The sequence below is a fragment of the Anopheles funestus genome, chromosome X (genome assembly GCF_943734845.2).
Source record: "Anopheles funestus chromosome X, idAnoFuneDA-416_04, whole genome shotgun sequence".
NCBI classification, from domain to species: domain Eukaryota; kingdom Metazoa; phylum Arthropoda; class Insecta; order Diptera; family Culicidae; genus Anopheles; species Anopheles funestus.
Genome location: NC_064597.1, coordinates 6,341,883 through 6,365,311, shown reverse-complemented (window position 1 = coordinate 6,365,311; position 23,429 = coordinate 6,341,883). Strand labels below are relative to the sequence as shown.

General features: G+C 35.4%; 2 protein-coding genes across 4 annotated transcripts; both read right to left on the bottom strand.

The window, feature by feature from the left end:
- Window positions 1-749: 749 nt before the first annotated feature.
- Window positions 750-11,938, bottom strand: LOC125772945 (lachesin). Of its 2 annotated transcripts, none has more exons than XM_049444220.1 (10): window positions 11,204-11,938; window positions 7,400-8,160; window positions 5,378-5,487; window positions 5,065-5,250; window positions 4,832-4,932; window positions 4,626-4,717; window positions 4,311-4,439; window positions 4,036-4,155; window positions 3,487-3,657; window positions 750-3,418 (listed from the first exon to the last, which is right to left on the bottom strand). In XM_049444220.1, the coding sequence occupies exons 2-10, from the start codon at window positions 7,458-7,460 to the stop codon at window positions 2,904-2,906; spliced, it is 1,485 nt and encodes a 494-aa protein (XP_049300177.1). In that variant the 5' UTR covers window positions 7,461-8,160; window positions 11,204-11,938; the 3' UTR covers window positions 750-2,903. The 2 variants fall into 2 exon arrangements, with proteins under 2 accessions (XP_049300177.1, XP_049300175.1); XM_049444218.1 differs by having other exon boundaries at window positions 11,387-11,938.
- Window positions 11,939-14,052: 2,114 nt separating this feature from the next.
- Window positions 14,053-23,337, bottom strand: LOC125772489 (synaptic functional regulator FMR1). Of its 2 annotated transcripts, XM_049444140.1 has the most exons (14): window positions 23,175-23,337; window positions 22,324-22,376; window positions 21,981-22,128; window positions 21,644-21,807; window positions 21,394-21,559; window positions 21,247-21,317; window positions 20,574-20,630; window positions 19,953-20,100; window positions 19,730-19,879; window positions 19,522-19,657; window positions 19,228-19,434; window positions 18,628-19,110; window positions 18,429-18,503; window positions 14,053-17,443 (listed from the first exon to the last, which is right to left on the bottom strand). In XM_049444140.1, exons 1-14 carry the CDS (start codon window positions 23,223-23,225, stop codon window positions 16,917-16,919), a joined length of 2,436 nt encoding a protein of 811 aa, XP_049300097.1. In that variant the 5' UTR covers window positions 23,226-23,337; the 3' UTR covers window positions 14,053-16,916. The 2 variants fall into 2 exon arrangements, with proteins under 2 accessions (XP_049300097.1, XP_049300099.1); XM_049444142.1 differs by lacking the exon at window positions 20,574-20,630 and having other exon boundaries at window positions 23,175-23,336.
- Between the last annotated feature and the right edge of the window lie 92 nt (window positions 23,338-23,429).

Genomic DNA, 23,429 nt, shown 5'->3' with positions numbered 1-23,429 from the left:
TAAATTGTTTTTCTTTTGTCTACGATTATCAGCCAAATACATGTGAAAATCGTTGGACATACATTTCTTGTTGTTTGCCATTTTCCTGTCCTTGTTTTATTATTAATGAATATTTTAGATTTTTCATTGTTTTGGCTGTTCTTAATTCATTTAAATTAACTGTGATTAACAATACAGTAGTGAAAGTAAAATGATGTCTTATTATAATTCGCGAAACATAAAATAATGTGAAACGTTTTCTTCATATGAAGCACGTGTAGAAAATATGCGCTTACAAGCCTTTAAATATGTGTACGTGAAACGGTTTTCTATCAATGTTTTTTTTTATACGTTTATAAAACAAAACGCGTACAAATGAAAAACAAACCATGCAAGCAAAAACCGAAGACAGTTAGTTTTTTTTTTTCAAACAGCTCTCATATTATTATTTGTTTCCTCTATGCTACTATCCCCTAGATAACAATATGCTCTTATTAAAATATGTTATATTGAGCTCATGTTACGCACGATGATTTCATCACATTATTATTTTTTTTTTGCGTGTATAGACTAACTATTTGACACCGGTAAATTTACTTGATACCCTCTTAACTCTCTTACATCTTCTTGGCTGATATCATTGATATTTTTTTGTTTGTAAATCATACAGATAACATTATTTAATCAAAACTACAGTACAACTGAAGCACCAACGAGTTTATAAGATTATTCTACGATAAATAAGTTGTTCATACATTTGTGCCCGGCTCTTGTTTTTTTTTTTAATTAGGTTACGTCTATAATACCATGCGAGCGAGGGTGTGTTGTTTGGGGGTTTTGCACAATAAACCCGCATTGGAATCGATTACATCGTGTGTTCATTTTACTATGCTGATATAATATATCCTAAATCCACACACCAATTTTACACTGTGAATACATGTTAAATGATCCCTGGAATTAATCATTTCAGGTATTGTACCAGCACCAGCTTTTTTTTGTTTTTAGACAATAATGGTTGAGTGGCAAAAGATTAATACGAAATAAGTCAAGAAATTGAAATTTAAATTCACACCTGGTTATGCTTTGCTTATCACTTTGTGAGAATGATTGAGTTGGCACACGCATGTTGAAACATTTCAATCAAAACCTTAATTTTGTGAGAATACTCTTGTACGAGATACTGATTTTAAAAATTTTATTCCAGGCATAATAAATGTACCTGTGAGAAGCAAATAACCAATGGGGTTTAATACTGGTTAATCTGTTTTGATGTACATATAAGTTGAAAAGAATTAATTTGGTAAGCAAGCTTAAGATTTTTTCTAGTGAAGTATTTTAATTTTACTAGTCCTTTTGCACGAGAATAACCAAAAACAATCATTCGTATTGGTACATTTTTATATCATATAAGATGGAAGATACAAATTATTGGAAAATAGTTTCAATTATTCTAGTTTTGTTCGCTTCACGAAGCCTTGCTACTGATTGATAATATTATTGATGAACCAGAAGAAGGTATAAAGTGTCTTAAATGGGGGAAAAATAATTTTCAAAAATTAAAGTAGCTAGATGTAAGAAACCAAGTACGAAATAAGTGCATGAGAAAATTCTTTTCTTGTTTCTATTTACATTTTGTTTCATTTGCATTTTAGTGAAAGTAAATAATGAAAATTGCTAACATTGTTCAATAAAAATACATAACAAGGAATGGAAATTATAGCGTTAGTCTGCTAGCGTTACATAATATTTCTTTTTCCGGTTAATGTTTTAAGTATTAAAATTTAAATAATTAATATTTCTCTGATGAGTATTCTCAAACGACTGACAAAAAGTGTCATTTAGAGAGGTGTTTGAAGGATAGTAACGCTCAAATCAAATAGTACAACGAATCGTAACGAGTTACATTTTCCAGCGACACTTACAAATCTGACTAGCCACCTTTGCTATAAAAGCAATACATTTTATATTTTACTTTGAACTATAAAAATAATTATGAGAAAGCTTTAAGTATGTTGTTGAATTTTTTTATGAATATTTAATAGTTAATAAATTATTTTTTAATAATATAACGTTATTCTCTGAGAGTATGTCAAATCGGAGCGCTTTTCTGAATGAAATAAAACACTTTTTCACTTCATTTCCTATTTCGTACAGGATAGGATCGTTTTGAAAATGTAAACCTTTACTGCAATTGGCTTCATAATTTCATACGTTATGAGCAATAATTGACACGCGCTAAAATATTTATCTTTTGATTCAAAAATATGTTTAGTTCACCACACGTGTTGTTACAAAAATTAAAGCAAAACAAATACAACCATAAAAATAAGTAACTCTGAGTAGTGAAGTTTTGGGTTAAGTTAAACGAGTGAACAAAACAGAGAAACATAACAGAATTTAAACTTTTACCATGGTCAGTCTTCCGTTCTTTCCCTGCCTTGCTTAAATAACATAAAGTTTCCTACGTTAAATTAAAAATTTAACTTAAATGTAAACATTCTAAAATGCACCATTATTTTCATTATTCTACAAAGAAAAAATGCTACGTAAAGCGTCGTTTAGCGAATAAGATGTATAACTATCGAGAGGGCTAAGCAGTCCGTCGGGTTAGTAAAAAATATACAAAATATATCGTGCATAATCATGAGTATAATAATAATAAAAATAATTAGGTTTTTAAACTAATAAAACAATAGAATAATTTAGAAATATAAAATTAGAATGATTGCAGTGTCGCAGTTGAATGTTTCCGTCAACGATCAATGGCGTGAGTAATTTAACCAATCAAGTATTGGAACAAATGTTCTAGGAACAAGAATATTCCAAGAAATTTCATATTCTAGGCTCATGGTTATCTCTTTGCCGAGATTGCATTGCACGATATATACAAACGAACTCTATTGCATATCATCCTTTCGATGTTAATGTAGTTGAAGCATGTTTATAGGAGTCACTAAAAGTGTGATAAGCACAAACAATGTCAAACTGAAGCAGATGTTCACGTTGGCAGCAATTGAATTGCTGTACGAAGGTCCATGATTACCATCAGCTCCATCAACGCCAGTACGCACCGTTGGAATTGCAAATGGTTTACGCGTCGCGATGTCTATTGCTGGAATATGCTTGTTCCCATGTATATTCGCACCAGCTGCTCCTCCATTCGCACCGAATCCATTCACACTGTTCGGATGATCGTGAGGACTTCGTGACGAACCAGCATTCTTAAAGGTTCCTAATCTTCCGTTCAGATTTTGATGACCATTGCCACCAACTGATGTATCCAATATGTCGTCCAGATCCTCGGCAGAACCATATTGCTGTTCTTCATCATCCGTAGGAAACGTCACCTTAGTCTTACCCTGTTTGTTGCCCTCCTTGATAACTTCGTTTTGGTTAACTTTGGGTGCGTATATTTTTCGACTACGTCCAGGAATTTCTGCAAACGGTTACAAACAATGAAGACAAATGGCTCTAGTGTCTACATCTTACATCTCTACAACTTACCGTACAGCCGGATGCTGCTATCTACTTCCCCTAGTGAGTTTTTAGCAATACAGCGATAGGAGCCGACATCTTCTTTTTGAAACGAGCGCACTGTCAAGGACATCTTTGCTTCGTACAGTGATTTCGTAGCATCTTGCACTTGATATTTAGGTGATGATACGATCATTTCACCTTCGTTTGTTGGAAGAAAACAAATCATAAGTTAGATTATGAATAGCTGAATTCTATAATGCTTTGCAAAATAATAAACTTTTTGAATTCTTAGTTCTGGGGTCTCCAAACTAGGCCCTCCCGAGAGATCCCGAGATTGGCCCTCAGCTGTGACTACTCAAAGTGGCCCGCCATCTTAAAAGTTTGGAGGCCCCTGCTTTAAATCATTGAAGTTGTGGTAGAAGTCGTGTGACTTCAACTAATTATCTGAATATCCTAAAAACAAGATAGCTTGCTCTTGCTCTTACTGATAGAGAGTTGGAAGAGTTCTCCAAGATTGTTCAAGTTATGGACAATATTGTAAGAGAAATTTAAATGATTAATTTCTATTCCACATACCAGTGTCCTTTATCCAGTAGTTGATTGACTTCGGTGATGCCTCAATCTGACACTCAATTGTTACGTCTGTTCCAAGTGGAGCTCCAACCAGCTGGTTTGGAACTTGAATTACCGGATGAACTAAAGTAAAACCACACAGATAAAAGCATTTTAGCGAGGTTATGTCACAGCTATCAATTAATCAATTAATAATGTAATGTAAACCTCTATGTAGGATGCGTATATAGCTTAGAACAGGTAATAATGAAGTTTTGATTTAAATATTTATCACTTACAGTGTATACTTAACGATATTCTTTTAGATACTGAAGGAGGTACTCCATTGGATGCTATACATAAGTACGAGCCCATTTCACTTCGTGAAATTTTTGTCAGTTTTAAGACTTCTCCCCGGTACGACGTAACTGCACAAGAAATGGAAGTTGCAGAAGGATGAAAAAAAGAAATTCAATGACCCTTGCAATAACTTATAGCATTGCTTTATTATACATCGGCTTTTGCTAGTACTTCTTATGTAGTGAGCATCAGAAATATAATATAAATAACTAAGTACATAAGAGAAAATAATCTCTTTCAAGAATGTTACTCACCCAATTGTTTAGATCCGCTGGTATCTTTAAGAATAATGTCCGTACCATCTTCACGCCGCCAGGTGACAATCGGTTCCGGATAGCCTTTTGCCCTAGTAGAGGAAAGCAAGTTGTTTTGTAATTAGTCATTAGTAGTATTTTCTAGTATTTACTAGACTAGACTCAACAAATAAACTAAGAATCATGGTATGGCATTATTTGCTTACCTGCACGTGAGCTTCACCGAACTTCCTTCAGGAACTATAACATCAGACGAAGTGTCTTCTGAGATGAAGTCCGGCGGAATAACAACGTCTAGATATCCAATCTGTTTTGCGTATAAGATGTGAATTATGTTTTGAGGTTTGTATTTGCATAACGACTAGCCAAGCGTTACTATCTCAAAATTTCTTTGTAGTATGAAGGCACGAAATGAAGGTAACGTTTAGTATTTACACACCTGACTCTTCATCGGATCTGTATTTAGTTGGCACATGTATCCTCCCCGATCCTCTTCGGTAACTGATTTGATGTGTAAGTTCCATGTATTCTGGTCAGCGTGTGAAACCGTAACCCTCGAGTTGTGCGTAATAACGTGCTCGTGTATCGCTTGAATAGCTTTAGTGTCTGCCTTCAACCAGCCAACCTTTAAAAGGAGAGTTTTTGTGTTTGGTAACAAAACAAATATATATTATGTACACCTTATATGATATACGATGTGTAAAAGACGAACCAATTAAAATTATGAATGCTTAAAGGTAATAATTATTTACCCGATAACCGCCTAAGTGCCGAACATGGCATGTGAATGTTGCATCCCTTCCAATAGCTATAGAGTTGTTTAAAATTGGTTCAGCAAAATCTGGTTGAAATGAGTATACAACTGAAAATAAAAGATTGAATAAACGAAATCCATTTTGAATTATTACGGAAAAAGTGTTCGTGTCGCTTTTTTCGATTAATTTTAATAAGTTTAAATGTTGAGATATATTTATTATTATTTTTTATGTCCACTGTTTGAACGCTGTAGAAGCTCAGAAAAATCCTTGAAGTTCATTTCACAATATGTCTATAAGATCATTTCCAATACATAGGACACAAGTTCTAATAATCGAGTGTCCTTTAAATATACTAAGCTAGGCTCTTACACTAGGTCAAGCCCAGTTTAGAAAAGCAGTCCACGGCTCCAATCAGTGGCGGATCTGACGGTAGTCGAAGTAGGCGGCAGCTTAGGGTGCCTCTGGTCAGGGGGTTGTGTTGGTGACTAACGATTCTCCTGGAATTTTGTCAACAACAAGCGTAATTCTTCTGGCCTTCTGTGGACCATAATTTATGGTGAGATCCTTGTGAGCACATCTCACGAGATGTGCAAGATATTCGCAACACGATTTGCGGACTCATTCCAACCAGACATCGTAGATCTCGAATCTTCGAATGTCGTTTAGTGGTCTTCTGCAGCCCGGCCATTCCCATGGCTTGAGTCCATCCAACCCATGTTTTTGCGCTTTGCTCTGAGTTCCAGGAATCGCCGACTGGATCAGGTGGTTGCTGTTTCGACAATCTCCCCTCGAGGAGAGGCTTCTCAATGCCAGGAGATTGTTCGTGGTGGGTCTAATAAAGGGGCACGTTGACTCTTCTACGCTACTCTCGGCCATCAACCTTAACGTGGCTGCGAGTGAGATCCTTGCTAGCGGTGAAAAGTCGACGCACAGTGTTTGGATCCTCCGACCAAGTTCGAGCCTCGGAGTAAGGAAATTTTAAATCAACGCGTGTATTATGCGTGTACTAAGCTTGCAAATTATTTCCATTTGTGTAGTGCAGTGTATTTGGTCAACGAGCAATAAAATTTGGAATTAGTTGATAAAAAAACTTGGGTACATGTTGTGGAAAGCGACAGAAAAAAGAAGGGTTTGGACGCCTAGGTCCTTCAAGGGGCTTGAATCCGCCATTAGCTCCAGTGACCATAGCCAAACTCATTCAAAGGGGTAAATGGAATAAGTGCAATCTCGATCAACGGCCTCATTTCTGAACTTTGGACGATGGCGTCATAAGAATTACACATTAACCAAGAAATCGTAGAAGGTTTTACATATATGCGAACGTACCCAGAAGGCCTATTGAGGTAAATACACTGGGAGTTATCCGGCATAGGTTCTGAGGTTCGATGAATTTTTACACTGTCATTGATCACTTTGCAAATTTTGTTTAGGAGTTCGTTCTCTGGCATCTTCGAAGATCGTCTTCGCTTTGACGAAACAAAGTTCGATATATTTCGATCGAACGACTCAACGTTTAGTGAGAATTTGTTTAACATTTTAATCTAAGTTCTAAGTTGTTTCTCACTAGGATAATCTGTCCTGATTATTTACATTCTTTGCATACTTTTCCTACGAAACCCTGGAACAATTAGTGGGAAGTTCTTGGATCTCTCGGGACATCAAAGATCTCTCGGGCAGAACTCTGTCTCCTTATCTATTTTTGGACAAGAAACGGAATCTATAGAGTTAGAGCACGGAAACCTTCCAGTTTTTGGCCGCCAACACGGATTTTTTTAGGTATAAAGGAATAGAGATACAGAAACCCTTGAAGGACCTTATGATGTGGTCCAATCCTTCCAAACATCAGATTTAGTCTAACTCCTGAACCACTCTGTATTTTTTTGTTGGTATAATGATGGTTTTATCGCACTTGGTGTGGTATACACATGCTTGTGCTTGTAATATTTAATTCATAAATAATTTTTAAACGGATAAAGCCAATGCTACATATTTAATTGTTTTGATATGCTTACTTACCATTTACGTGCAGCAAAATAGCGGTAAGCAGTGTTGTGCCGATGTAGAATTTTAGTTGCATTATTAAAGTGTACTATTTTACTTGTTGTTCTATGAAACAATATGTTAAAGCACTATATAATAACGTTTTTTTTACACCATATGCGCTGACTAAGCTTATGTAGAAACAGATAACCTTTCCGATTATCTACATACTTCTGTACGAACGTGTACACAAGTGTTTTCTATTTTTTCGATGTAAGGTTGCTGTAGACCGAGCAGAATTTTCTTATAAGCTCTCGTTGCATACAATTTGTAGTTGATTGTTAATTTGTATTTAAATAAAAAACACTACCACAACATTTATGCTTAAGATTATCACTGGTTACTGTGTTTTACCGTTTAGGTCAATAACTATAAATGGCACATATGATCATGTTGGAGTGAGCAATTTTTTTCAACTGACATTTATGATTCACTTAGCGTTTTTTGAAGCACTTTGTACCGATCAACATGTATGAAGCATATTTGACTAGTTAGAAGAGTTATATTAACGTGTACGTCTCTGTGCGGGATATCACTAACACTTCACAAATCACCACGTTTTCGTTGTCGGTTATATTCTCTTTATGTTCGTTTACTCGTGTATCGAGACGTTCTACTTGATATCACTTGTGACAGGGTGTATATGGTGTGTACAGAGAAGACAACTATTAATATAATAGTTCATTTTCTTCATTTATTAATATATTAGATCCTCACGGATTTCGAAGCACGACAACCTGCAAAGATGTAAAGAAATTGAAATAAAGGATTCTTTGAAGCAACTAATGCAATTTGTAGTATGCAATCATAGTAAAAAATAGTAATAGTAAAAAATTGCGAATATAAACATTATCTACAAACTAAACAGTTGGAATGCCTTCATATATGTAATCAAATCCGATTTAATTTCTCGGACAAGATGGTGAGATGAGTAGTTCGTTAGCAATGGATCATGCAATGCGCGGATCTCAAAAATTTATGGTATAATATTCTTGCTATAATTGTAACACTTTACATCACATTACCATTATGCGATATATATCTGTATGATCTTCTTACACCAATCTTTCTCTCTCTCTCTCTCTTTTCTCTTCTTGGCTTAACGACCTCTAAGGTCTGGCCGGCCAATTCTGGCTTACTTCTGGCTTAGTTTTGATTTGATACCTGGTCCTATCATATAGAACCAGCGCCGTTTATCACATACACCACCGGGTCGTTCTCATTTTTGTTCTTTTACTGTTATTATTATTTCCTATGTTGTTGGGGCGGCCCGGTGGTGCATGTGATAAACGGCGCCAGTCCACACGACCGGACCGTGTTCAAATCCCATCCGGACTGTCCCCCCGTAGCAAGGACTGACTATCCGGCTACGTGGTAAAAATAAGTCTAGCAAGCCAGAAATGGCCGGCGTGACCTGTAAGGTCGTTAAAGCCAAGAAGAGAGATTATTTCCTATCTTAATCCTACGAATTATATGCATCTTTTCCCAAAACTACTAGGCGCCTCCATCAAATGGTTTTTAGTATAAAGTACTAAGCGCCTCCATTGAAGAGCAATTTTACTTTATTACAATATTATTCAAATATAACAATACAAAACCTCAGTGTAACATTATTGTTTTTAAGAACGTGTTAAGACTTATTTTTACCACGTAGCGGGATAGTCAGTTCTTACTACAGGGGGACACGGTCTGGATGGGATTTAATACCTGGTCCTATCATATGGAACCACCGCCGCTTATCACATACACCACCGTGCCGCCCTCATTTTTATTATTTTATAATTATTAATATTTCTTCTATCAGAATAAAAAAGATATTATTGTTTCCTATTGCAATCCTACGAATTATACGTATCTTTTCCAAAACTACTAGGCGCCTCCTTCAAATAGTTTTTAGTATAAAGTACTAGGCGCCTCCATTGAAGTGCTATTTTACTCGATTACAATTCAAAATTTCAATGTAACATTATTATTTTTAGTTCTTAAGAACGTATTAAGACTTATTTTGACCACGTAGCAGGGTAGTTAGTCCTTGCTACGGAAGAGACGGGTCGGGATGGGATTTGATACCCGGTCCTGTCGTGTGAAACCAACACCAATATAAGCACTGTAAGCTTCATATTCTTACCACTAGTGAAGAACTGTATGTTTTGCATACCGTATATGATCGAATTATAAACTCAATATATTAAATCACTTGGAGGAATGTAACGCCATGTCATGTATTCAACGGTAAAGGTATGATTGTAACGTTGTAACATCATCTTGAGAAAATTGTTTATTTTGTGTGAAAACTAAATACTGCTTAAATCCTCTGACATTGAGAAATTGTTGTTTAAGTAAAACAATATTTTTTAAAGTTAGTTAAAGGATATTTAAAAAAAATAAAAACTGGAATAGTGAAAAAGATAAAAAGAATAGAAAATGTAATTTACTCATATAAATCAGGATCACACAATTTATTAGATATGTATACCTATAAATAGATGTATGCATTTATATATGTATGTTTAGTATATATATAGTAAAGTGTAGTATGGCTATATGTATAAATATGTATGTATATATTTTTCATGCTAACTAGCTAACTAGACTCAATTACACCGTGTTGTTTATTCTTGCTGCAGGGGAACGGTTCGGATTGGATTTGATAGTTGTCTTGTCGTGTGAAAGACCAGCACCGCTCCCTTTTCCGCTACTGGACCGCGCCGGTGTATATGTGTATACACTTATATATACATGTATACTTATATATAGACCCTTTCGTAATCTCAAAGTGTTTACCGCATATTATGCTTTATTACCGAAACCACTACTTAAGTTTTTTAAGTAAAGCATAACACTTTTTAAATGCAACTCAGCTCTAAATAACATCGCAGACAAAACAAATACGATGTATATGTACTAAACATATATGTATAATATACTAGTTTTCCATACCATACATTTACGTGCATGATACAACGTGTTGTTATATGCGCAAGTGTACATGTTTCTGCACACGTATTCAATACAAAATATAAAGTATTATAAACATGCCGGTACTGCGGGAAAAAATATATTAAAAACAAAAAGGCTCCAAACTCTTGTTACAGTTACAGATATTTTTTATCATATCAATTAACAAAAAAATAAAACGAATAAAAAAAATAAAACAAATATTTCAATTTTAGATATTTTCCGTTTAGTTTTATAATGATTAAAACAAAAATAAATAAGTAATATAAATGAACTTAAAAAGTTTTTTTTTTATTTTTAAATTTACTTAATGAATGGTGACAAACAAATATTAAAAATATAAAAATACAACAATTTTGCATAACAGTATAAATATGTATTTATTTTTAAACTAAACTGCTTAACTAAAAGTAGCAGAAGGCAGTGAGTGAATTCTATTATAAACACTATATTGCATTCGCACTTCGCACTGGTTTGTGGTAAACTGGCACTAGTAATAACTACAGTTATTTTTATTTTAAAAAAAAATTGATTGATTGTTGCGTTGCTGATAGGAGAAATTTTGAGGTTAGTTTGAGTGTAATAAATATGCTTTTATATTATAACATTCCTGCTTGTTTTGATCGTTATACTTTATATATGTATATGTACATTTACAACACGTATATATGATATAAATTTATATATACTAGTCAAGTTATATATTTTTATATATACATGTACACTTTAAAAACAGCAGTATTCACTAGTTTGGGATTGTACTTTATTTTCCTGTCTTCTTGTCTTCTATTAAAAAAACACATTTGTATTCTAAAACCATACCGTATCCGTTCACTTGGAAGCTAATTTATCGAAACACTGCAATACACCATTTAACACAATTTCCTTAAAATGTCTTCTTTTTTTTAAATCCCAACTGATTTTGTTACGCTATTCAAACTACTCATACTCATTCATTCCGAGATGGTGAAGAATCCATAACACAACCTGATTAGATTTTGTCACCTTAATTTGCACAAACCCACACTTTCACTGCGGTACTACATAGAACTGTACATGAAAAATTGACTGCAAAACTGTGTAGCATTTCTGCAGTGGTACAAATGAAACTGATACGTTCGTATAACATCGTTGCGATGTGTATCCTTGAACAGTCCTTTTTCGGGGCCAGAACGAACCAAACCCGAGCAAAAGGATAATGGAAGGGAACGCACATCGGCACGATTGTACTAAAGGCTTCGGATTCCCGATCAAAACCAGCCGAACTGAAGCCGAGGACGACTCCGGGATGCTTCGGTATGCACTATAAAACCACCCTATACCACCCAGAACGTGGCAAGGCAACAAAAAAAAACAATCACATGTTACTATAGCCACAAATCCGGCAAAGATACGCAGTGCTATTTTGGATGATATTTTATTTGTTATTATTTTAAGGACATCGTGCTAGGTTATCGTACTCTCCTAGGAGCTGTATTTGTTGCATTTTTTGTATTTTATAGAAAGTTTTGACATGAAAGATTATTGTAGAAGAAAGCAGCGATGAGCAGAGGTGGAGAAGATTGATGTATTTATTTCCCAATGTATAAATATACATATACGTGTATATCTATATTAATACGCATGATAGAGTATTGCGTCAAATATTTCAGTAATGTAATACAATGAGCAACAATCAACAACAGACAGTCATTCATATTATGTACACTAGTCGTATTCATACATTTACAACACTCTTATGCAAAATCTCATGTATGCACCATGCTTGCGTTGTATACATATATATGTTTTATCATTGAAAATGCTGATTTAAGTATCATACTTAGAATATTCGCTGAAAAATTCATTTAATTGCAAAAAAATATTTGATTTATTTTTAAATAGACTTCATATTTTTCCAAACAACCAATATTCATTTATTTAGCATTATGACTATTCATGAAGAAATTGAAAAAAAACCCCTTAAATATTTATTCTATTATTTTTTGTATTGATTAAATTCCCATGTATTAATTTTTCAAATAATTTACAAGACTACATCTCTCCTTCCTTGTGTAGAAAGATCAGTAAATCTTTCGTCAAAATTTGGATTAAGTGTAACACGTGGCACTATAAGATCGACACATACATTTCATCATACATTTGAATAGGTATCGGTGACGTTGAAGGTGATATTCTGACGAAAAGACTGAGAGGTGATCAACAGGTGCTACTGCGATGGACACCTTAAAGAAGCGGATACAGGAGTTACCAGACCCGGCCCTAAAAATGACGGCGTTCGACAGCCGTCATGAAAATGACGTGGCGCCTCCATTGGACGAAGTCATCCCGGCTATCAAACAATTGAAATGTAATAAGTCATCTGCCAGCAATGATCTAGTGGCAACACTTTTTAAGACATAGTAGGGCGAGACCTGCTGCTATGGTTTCGACTGATAATAAGGATATAGGAAGAATTACTGTAGGAGTGGAAACTGGAGACTCCCTCAACGCTCCATTGACTAGACTCCAGACTCTTTAAACGTTAGAACTCCTTGTACAATCGATTCATCTACTTAGAAGTAGCTTATGATGTCTCAGATTGGGTCGAGCTATGGATCATTATGCAGGTCTTTCCAATTCCTTGGGGTTTGATTCCTTGATATGATCGTAAAGATCAGATCCGAATTCCGGAGACACATTTTTACGGAGAACAACGAATATTTTTATCTCCACGATCTAAAGGAGTGTGCTCAGAATACGAAATGTATTTTTTTTGTAACCAAGAGTCTTGATCCCATGAACCCATGAGTAGGCGAAGAATTCCAACGATCTCACCTTTTTCGAATGGCGGATCCTGTGGACTACCTCTGTGAGCAGGCGTGTGAAGAAGGCGAATGAGCCACGTGTCAGCTGAGTTGTTTTGAGATATCCTGACAGTAGAGAGAACTGTGAGCTCCTTGGTTGTATTCAGCGAATGCTCGAGTACGTCATGATAAACTGTGAGCAGGCCAAGCAGGACAACCGAGCCCACAGGTAATAAGACTTTTTCATTTTTATTTCTCAATATCCGAGTATGGTGACTATATTGAATAGAAATACCTTAATTGAACGGATATAGTAGATATAGAGCAGTAGTAGTAGTAGTAGTAGTAATAGTAGTAGTAGTAGTAGTAGTAGTAATATTAGTAGTAGTAGTAATAGTAGTAGTAGTAGTAGTAGTCGTAGTGACCGTCTTCGTATGAAAGAATTTTTACCAAATCCTATACATTAATATAAATAATCTGAACAAGATAAAAAAAAAATCAGGGATGATAACATTAAAATGAATATATATAAGAAAACTTAAAAAGGCTAACAAATATACACATGATGTTATCTTTAACACATTTATTTTTACTCATATCTGAGACTTCCACGCACGCACCATAGTAACGTTACGAAAAAGTAGTTCGCTGCTCCGTCGACTTTAGTTCTTCCAATTGGTTATCCAATTATTAGGGTTATAGAAAACCTACATATTAGTCATAAATCACTAGTTTTTTAAATTTGTTTTTAAGAAATCAAACCATTTAGTGTCCATTGTTAGCCTATAAATGCAATTTTCAATAAACTGAAAATTAAGCGAAAGGGAAAAAATCCGTTTGCTATACACATCACAGCATATTATATTTTATAGCAAATTTGTCATGTTTCGTTTCCAGTGCAAAATTTATTTTCTTATTTGAATATGAAGGATTATGTAACAAAAGAAAAACATTATTGTAGCAAGTCCTTTAAATCTATTTCGTACAAAAATGAGTAGTTAGACTTACTGGTTCGTTTGCCATGATTATACACGATAATTGTTTAGTACGTTTAGCTAGATATTATATTGCTAATACTCATCTTTAACTTAAGATTTTTTTTTACTCGCTTACTACAAGACATTCACTACTCCAACGGAATCAGTGAAAGGTGTCCCTGAAGCTCTGTTTCACTGCAACAATTCTTGAAATGTGCCAACGAAAATAATTTAATCTTGCTTTTGGTTTATCATGTGGTGACTCTCTAATGGTAGTAAATTAATTTTCTAACATATTTATTTATGTCAACCGTAATTATGCCTCCCTACAATTTAAGTAAGTAATTCATTGAGAAAAAAAACATACTGCAAAAAAATTAATATAATTTTTATTTTATTTTTACAAATCGTGCTCTACATTCTGTTATTCATTATTGTGCTTTTGCGCTGATAAATAAAGTATCACTAAAACCGACAAAAAGTATGATAACATTTTACCAATGATGATATCGAAGTGCGTATGTGGATACATGTATGAGGAAGCTTCAAAAAAAAAGGTGACATTGTTTTTGACGATGTTGAGTTGGTCTGAAACACGTTGCATAAATGAATGAAGCTGATTTTGTTTTGGTAATATTGTTAGTACAGCAATTCTGTTCATCTTAATGATTATCAAACCGACATTTTGAGCAAGAATGTTTCCTCTTTAATTCCTTACGTGCGATCAAAGCTATGTTCCTCTCTCATCAGCCATATTTTGTTGAAACTAATTAAACATTCGAATTTGCAAATCTTTGCAATACATTGTATAATTGGGAGCTTTTATGCTTATCGCTATCCTATCGATAACAATTCGTCTGCCAGATTACACAAACAATATAAACTAAGTGAACGAATGAGTCAAAATAATAGTGGAATGAAGGACCTATCCCAGTACTACACGCTGCTTATTAAAAGCTATTTTTAACCTAAATTTTATTTCTTATCTTAACCAGTGTTAATTACTGCGCCATTAGTTAGTGCTAAAAAAAATATAGTTTGATACAATGTTATACTAACTACGCCGGTTTTGTGCACCTAAATGCTTCGAAAAATTAAAGTCAACCTATTCCAGTCGATAGATCTCGGATCAAGAGTTTGTTTATGCTACTTCATTTTCGTTCAAGATGGACAAATATTTCTTATGATAAAAAGAATTTGAAAACAATTAACTCAACTAAGTATTGTTGTTCATTTGCTTGATCAAATAAGGCAACCGATAAAACACTATTCGAAATTAGCTCCTCGAACCGTTTTAATCCACTGGACCAAATCATTGTTGTTGAGTCACTTAGAAAAGATTTTCATACCCAATAAAATAAAATAAATAACATAATATTAGAAAGCTAGATTTTAAACGACTGATACAGCTTTGCTTGGAGTACGAGAAGCATGACAGAGCTGTCGACGAGAAAGCGACAGCATCACTCTGTAAAGATCACAAGACAAAACCAACCGAGCTACATTTGAACCAAAAGACTGTTTTGTTGTCGATAATTACAAAAAAAGCAAATTATTGGAATCGGAACATCTAGGATGGAATTCAAATAATATTTTGCGCGAGGAAAAATGGCGTCTTATTTATTTTTCATTTTAATCCACGCGTGACTTTATTTGTTTTGTTGCACATTCAGTCGTCTTAATACTATTTTTTTTCATACAATGGATAATTGAATTTAAGATCGAAAAACTTCAGCGGCGGGCATAGTAGTAGCCGTTTGTTTTAAACCGAATGTTTGACAATTCTATTAAATATTTGATAGAACACTACCGAACACAGTCGCTTCCGTTGTGTCGCGACTACTATAAGAGTGCTTGCCTTTACATCCACGATTCCGATAAGCGAACTATAAGGTAATGAAACAAATTGCTAGTATCCTTTTAGAATATTTTCTTCCACAGCTGTAACAAGAACCTAATTATTGGAGAACAATAAAGGAGTTGAAAAAAAAACACATAATTCATACACAAAATTATCCTTAACACTACCAGCTGTCCTGTGTCAAAAAAAATCATCATACAACAGCACACAGAGGGTCAACCGCTGGGCCACGAACCGAAAAAAATCAATGACCGGTCAGATACACAATATGTGTTCTGATGATGGTTCCTCTGTCCTTTGTTTGTTTTAAGCAACAGCACGTTACAAACATATGAAAACGCTTTTGCTTCTAAGATGACACGCACCGCTTTGAGGGAGAACAAAATATTGAAGCTTAATCGACGCAAGCGAAACGTGCGGATGACACAGTGTTTAAATTCATATGGATTATATTCAGAATAATTTAAACGCGACCGTCGAACAGCTATTAAGTATTTGTTCTACCGTATAAATAATAAGAACTATTAATTTTGAATTTTCCAGAAAATCACTTTTTGTTGTTGTTTTTTTTTCGTTAAATGTTGTATTAAGGAAATATTGAGCAACTAAATTGAACAAAAAAACTGTCTTATGTTCACGGGGCAATCGAATTTACAATTTACTTATAACTTGCGAAAAAGTTCCACTATAGCTAATTAGACTTTTTAATGCGACCCAAATCAAACCGAATCATTTTGAACGTATTTCCTTGTTGTTTTTTTTTAATTATGTGTTACGTTTCTTGATGCAGATGAGAATTATGCATGCAGAGCCTCTATTTCTTCGCTAAACTTAATGAAGATGGAGGCAAAATGTAATTTTTCAAACAGGTTCTTACGACTGTTACACCATTGACATTATTACCATGTATTCTATGAAGAACCGTTTAGTAGCGCATCTTTGCCACTTTTTACCGGTACCAAACTCGATGCAGCTGTCGATACGGTACCGCCACCGGCCACGATATTCACTTTGCTTGAAGTATTTTCAGTATCTTGCTGCTGCTGCTGCTGTTGTTGTTGTTGTGGCTGAGTTTGTGACGAATGTTGGTTTGGCTGGTGTGGTGGTGGTTGCTGTGCTTGCTTATGTTTACTGCCGACTCCAACTCCACCACGGCTTCCTCGGTGACGCGAATTTGAATCCCGCTGGACTTTCGGCCCGGGAGCGGATGATGCATTGCCAACGCTTGTAGTAGCTGTAGCTATAGTCCCGCTCGTGCCGTTCGATTGTGACGTACTTGAGTTTTGCACATTAGTCTGTGCACCAGCGTGTGTGTGTTGCTGCATCGCTGGTTGTGGTTTGCTGCTAGCGTTTGGTTGATTACCCGATGTAGCAGCATTTATAGAATTGTTGCTGGAGTTACTCTGTTTAGTATTGGAGTTTTGCGTATTACCGTTTGCTGCAATGGATATTCAAAATGGTAAAATGTAGTCAATAAAACGATTTTTATTCGCAATCATTAAAATCATAACAATCATTTTGCTCTAATAATTATACAGTAGAACGTCGATTATCCGGGGGCGGATTAACCGTGCGTCAAAAATTGACAGCTGTTCAACCGTGGTGAACATTTGTACTAATATCAGGTTGCTTAAAATTATTAAAATAATCACCAAACGATATATTTCAAATGATTTTATTTTACGTTCTAAATTTTAATTGTTCTTTGATAATAATTTGCTTGATAAAAAATCATTTTTAGCATCGAAAGAACTACCATATTATAGTGTATAGATATTATATACGCATTATAAATGACCTTGATATTTAAGGGCCTATTATCCGTGGAAATCGATTACCCGGCATCAGCCCGGTCCCGAGCACCCCGGATAATCGACGTTCTACTATATAATGAAAATTAGTTAATAAAACAATCACGCTCGATGACGTAATCACGATTGATAAGTACTTAAAGTTATTTTCAAATTTTCGTTTATTTATCTCTACGTCTTAGAGGTGGCTCGGTGGTGTATTTGATAAAAGGCGCCGGCCCACGCGGCAGGACTGGGGATCAAATCTCATCCGGACCGCGTCTCCGTACAATGGACTGACTATCTGGCTACGCGGTAAAAATAAATCTAATAAGCCGAAAATTGCCGGCGTGACCTTACAGGTCCTTGAAGCCAATAAAAGAGAGAGAGAGAGATTCAGGCCAGATATAAATGAGATTCTTTCCACGTCCTTCGGTGTAGTCGACCCCGACACCCGGAGTAGGAACAAACAAGATGACCTCGATGTTTAAAATCATGACTGGGTGACACTTTTAATTGAATCGTTAATTATAAAACAAAGAGCAGCTAGACTTGATCAAACAAAAATCTAAAGACTGATGATATTTTAAATGAAAAAGTAATAAAAATTAATTTTATAAAATGAAGACCTACCAGTACTTTTCAAAGTTGGATTTTTGGATCGTCTTCTGCTTCGCTGGTGTGTTCCGTCATTGGACGAATTGCTCTCTGAAATAAAGTAAAATAGAGAATTAAAACACGTGTACAAGTAAACACAGGTGGTAAATTTGAATCTTTCTATATTGCAATCATTATGAATCGCATTCTGAATGTCTACATTAAAGCGTCTTACCATGTTCTACATTGCTTCGTTCATAACCTTCGTTCCAGCAACTCGCCCACGACGAATCGATTGCACTTCTTTGAGATGGGTCACGTTTATCCGAGCTTTCTTCTGGACCAGCCAGACCAGTCTGTTCGGACGCTGGCTGTTGTGCTTGTGATGAGGCCATTTGCGACAGTTGCTGCCGTGCGTTCTGGAGTTGATGCGATTGTGTTTTGTTTCGTTCATTTCTTTTGCCACTGTTACCGATACCGGTATTGGTGATAGCACTGGCCGCACCAATGATCGCGTTACCGTTGCTTGCTACCGGTCTGGTCTGGTCTGTAACGCCCGAAGCACTACTGTTGCTTGCTAAGATTGTAGAACCACCACGTTTTTCACTTTGTCCCCGGGTATTACGATTATTGCGCACGTCCATATAGTTACCACTACCGCCTCGATGGTCTTTATCTCTGGATGTATAATCATCCTCATTGTCTGCAGCGCGACGAGCTTTTTTTAAAATAAATTTAAAATACATACAGACATTTTAATAAAAACCTTGCCATATTACTATTGTTTAAAAAAGAACGAAAAACATAATAGTAAAATAATAAAAAAAATGCTTACCAGAGTATCGTTGATTAGCACCGCGACCACCACGGCCACCGCGTCCACGCATTCCTCCGCGATTTAAACGAGACCCGTCACTATCATTGTTATACGATCGATCGGAGCGTCGATTCATTGAGAAGCTTTGCATCGAACCAATGCTTGAACCTTGAATAGCGCGCAATTGTTGATCGATTTCAAGTTTTTCTTGGCGTAATTGCTCTACTTCCTAAAACAAAAAAGCAAGAATTACATTTTATTGATCGCGTTACTGCTGCTACTCTATCTACGCAATAAAGCACGAAGCGCAACTTTCCTTCAAATGCACTAAATGATATTCCAACAAAACTTTGGCATTGGCTATAGATTCAACAGTGCCGACGAAAACAAATGGGACTTGTCCTTCTTCTCTCGGTATGCTAGGCTGAGGTTCATTATCGCCTTCAATCTAAAACAAAAAAAAACAATTGGGGATTATAATTCCATGTTTATATCACAATCAACGATCAAATATACATGCCTTCACACGTACGACACCGCTTTTATCCACAATTTCTTGAATAATTCGTCCATTTTTGCCGATCACCTTTCCTACCAAATTTCGAGGAACTTGCAACGATTCCTCACTATATTCTAGCATCGCCCGGGCTTTTTTCACTGCTTCGCTAGACTAAGGTTAGACAAATATATTACTTCTTGAACTGTTCATAGCTGTTTTCTGTTTGCTAATAAATTCTACCTACCTCGCCAGAAATTTTGAAGGTACAAGTGTTTTCTTCCAGTTCGATATTTAATACACCGTCCAGCTTTCGAGCGGTTTGAATATTACCACCATGTGCACCAATCGCTAGCCCCATTAAATCTTCACGAACTTTAAATTCATCGGTAAATCTGTAGCCGCATAAGAAAAGAAGAAAACAAACCAATATCATGATTGGATGAAGCACAATTAATTGTAGTCACAGCAAAGTATGTTAAAAATGTAAACAGTATCAATGGACAATTCAAAAAAGGATTAAAAATCAAATAAGAAGGTAAGTAAGAAGAAACAAAAGGGAGATTGGTGCGCTCGTTAGGAAGAACAGCAAAAAATGAAGCAAGAGTATTTAATGTTAATAATGTTAATAATAATAACAATATTGGTAGCTATGTCTAAGCTAAAAAAAAATCAAATCAGAACAATATTATCTAATTCATAAACCAAATGCGTTCAATGCTTTCATCAAATCGTATGTTTATAACGTTCATCTTGAAAATGTGCCATTCTTAAAAAAATACAAAAAAATAACATCAAATAACTCATGAGTGACAAAATTTAACACAATAATTTAACAAAATAGGACTTCGTGTTTGGTATCGTTTACCTTTCACTCATACATTGTCCCATAAAGGCAGATATTCTCTGATTGTTATTAAATTGCCTGGAAGCAAAAAAAAGAAAGATAAATATTGATTGAACTGTATCATAGTAACACACATTTCTTTCACATTCATAAATTAATGAACAACTAAACGTAGGCGTATTGATGACAACAACAAAATTGATTAAATAAAATATTATGAAACAATCAGAGTCATTAAAAATATTAAAATTAAGGACCTTTTATGATCGAATGTGATAATAAATACCAGTCAATGGTACTTTGTGTAAAACAAATGACGGATTTTACTCCCTTCGTACAGTAGCAAAACATACATTTTTCTCATATAGAAGGATAAATAATTAAAAAGAAATTGAATTACATCTTATCTTTGAGTTGTTCGCACACCAAGAACAATACGTTCAACAAAAAGGAAGTATGATGAATGGAAAGGAACGCAAGAAGTGAATAAATTACCTAAAAAATAACCAATTTTTCCTAACATCCTGAAAACGTATCAAAAGGAAAAGCACTCAGAATTACTTCCTCGATTATTATAAAAAACAAAGAAGACATTGATTAATTAAAGTTATAACACTAGCTTAGGCAACAACAAAACAAATTAATACAAACACAAAAAAGTTGAAGAACATAAACAAGGCGCGCATGAACTTACCCTCCAGAACTCTGCAATTTCGTGGACTCTAATTGTCTGGCAGCTTCTTCAGTTCGTTTCAGCAACACCACCTACAAATGAAGAGAAAATATTGCATTAAAGCAGCAAACATAACGCATATTCAACAGTCGTATGGTTTGAGTTTACTTTTTGATTTAAATTGCGGAAATGCATCTCTTGTATCATCGTCGCTCTTCGTTGCGTAGCCTCGGATCGAGAGATAACGCGTAAAACTCCGCGTTCGGGTATGTACCGGCAAACTGCTGCCTGTATAGTTTTCTGAAACTCTTTATGAACACCATCAATTTTAGCGCTGTGAATCAGAATGGTGAAAATGTGTACATCAGTGCCTCGTTTCGTGACGGTAGTGTTTCGTATAGATCCAAATAACACTCACTATTCTCGCACTTCCTCTGGTACCTCAATCTCAAATCGATGGAAGGTTTTCTCATTGATTGTTGCACTCGGATTAATCGCTCGGATCCGATCGGTGTTCACAATTTCCGTATAACTATGATCCCAGCCTAGGTATTCAACGACGAGAAACTCTCCTTTCATCATCTAAAAGTTGATAGATAGTTGATGTTTGCTTTTCGGGTTTTTGAAGCATTGATTGGTTGTCAGACATTGCAGCTGATTGCGAACATACATTGTTTTTTTTTCTTCTGCTTTTGTATTTGTACGTGAGGAAGCAAATTTCATTTATTCGCATTATCCTCGATACAAGTCCTTACCTTTATAACTGCCCGCCACCAGCCGCATGCTTCATTTTCATGTGAGCGAGAAAATACTTCCACCTCCATTCGCTCAACAAAACCTTCATAATTTTCGCTTGGTGGTAATCGTACTTGATTGAAGTGGAACTTTGACGCCTCTTGCCAACTATATACATTGGAAAATAACTTGTGGTTAGTGATTAACATTGACGAATTTCAGTCTAGTTTGCTTTTTTTTTGTTGTAATTGATGGAACATATCACAGTCATTACAAATTAACTTCCGCGTTTGTGAATGCCATTTTCTAGCCTCACTGTGTGTTTTGCCGTTTTCACACTGTAAACTTTTGTTGTTTACTTACTCATTCTCGAACTCGACCATTACTCCATCGTCGAACACATCGGTGACAATACCCTATTGTTAGGAACACAAGAAAGTTATAAAATTAATAAGAAATTTTGATTGTAATACATGTTGTTTAATGATTATCTTAACTATTATCATGGCATGTGCATTTAATGCAAAATATTCGAAGATTGCGGACAAAAATAAATAACATTTGTAAGGACATACACAACAATTGCTGCATGGATGCAATTTAATAAAAAGGTTAAAACACAAAGGGATTACAGAAACTATTCCCGTCTACCGCTGGGACTAGACTTACAGTAAGTCTAGGGCATGAAAATTGCAGCAAATATATAACGATACTTTAGCATTGAATTCATTTAATATATTAATTTTTCCAGTTAGGCCAAACATTTTTCAACACCATCGCAAGTTAGAGAAATTCGCAATTCTTCATTCTATCCCCCCGCACACACAGCAACGCCCTCATGGCAGCGACATAACCATCGAGAAGGTCCAGTTCCAGAATGCATAAGATAGAGTGAGACACAGCAGCGAGATAGACAGAGGTTATTGTCCCTTCAGCAGCCGCCGGTAAGCGACGTCTTTACCGACGGAAAAGCGTAAGTGTCGTTCCAAATCGTAATAAATCCACAACAATATGGTGCGGAACACTGGAAAGGAAATCAGAAATCCTGGCGTTTTTTTCCGTAATTTCCATCAATAACGTAGACGCGACTGACTGGGAACGAAAAATATTCACTGACCCCTACGGAGGGTTCTTCACCAACAGCGGGTAGACGCCTCGATTGGCTTTCGTTATATAAAGAACGGCCGATATAGTGGTTTGCACGTAATATTAACCTTGTAGTGAGCACCATTGTCACCGCATACTTCAACTGCAAGTTCATCCATTTCAAACAAACTATGAACAAATCTATATTTTCCTATCACACTCCTTTTTTCGAGGTACAGCTCACGCGATTCAATAAGCCAAGGAATGGAAGTGATTCGTTCCAATCCTTCGGAGCTGTTCGTTCCCGGAACACAATATTCCCAAGTTACAATTTCACCGATGACTGTCATTCGAGCAGTTACCCATCCCTCCCAACTGACATT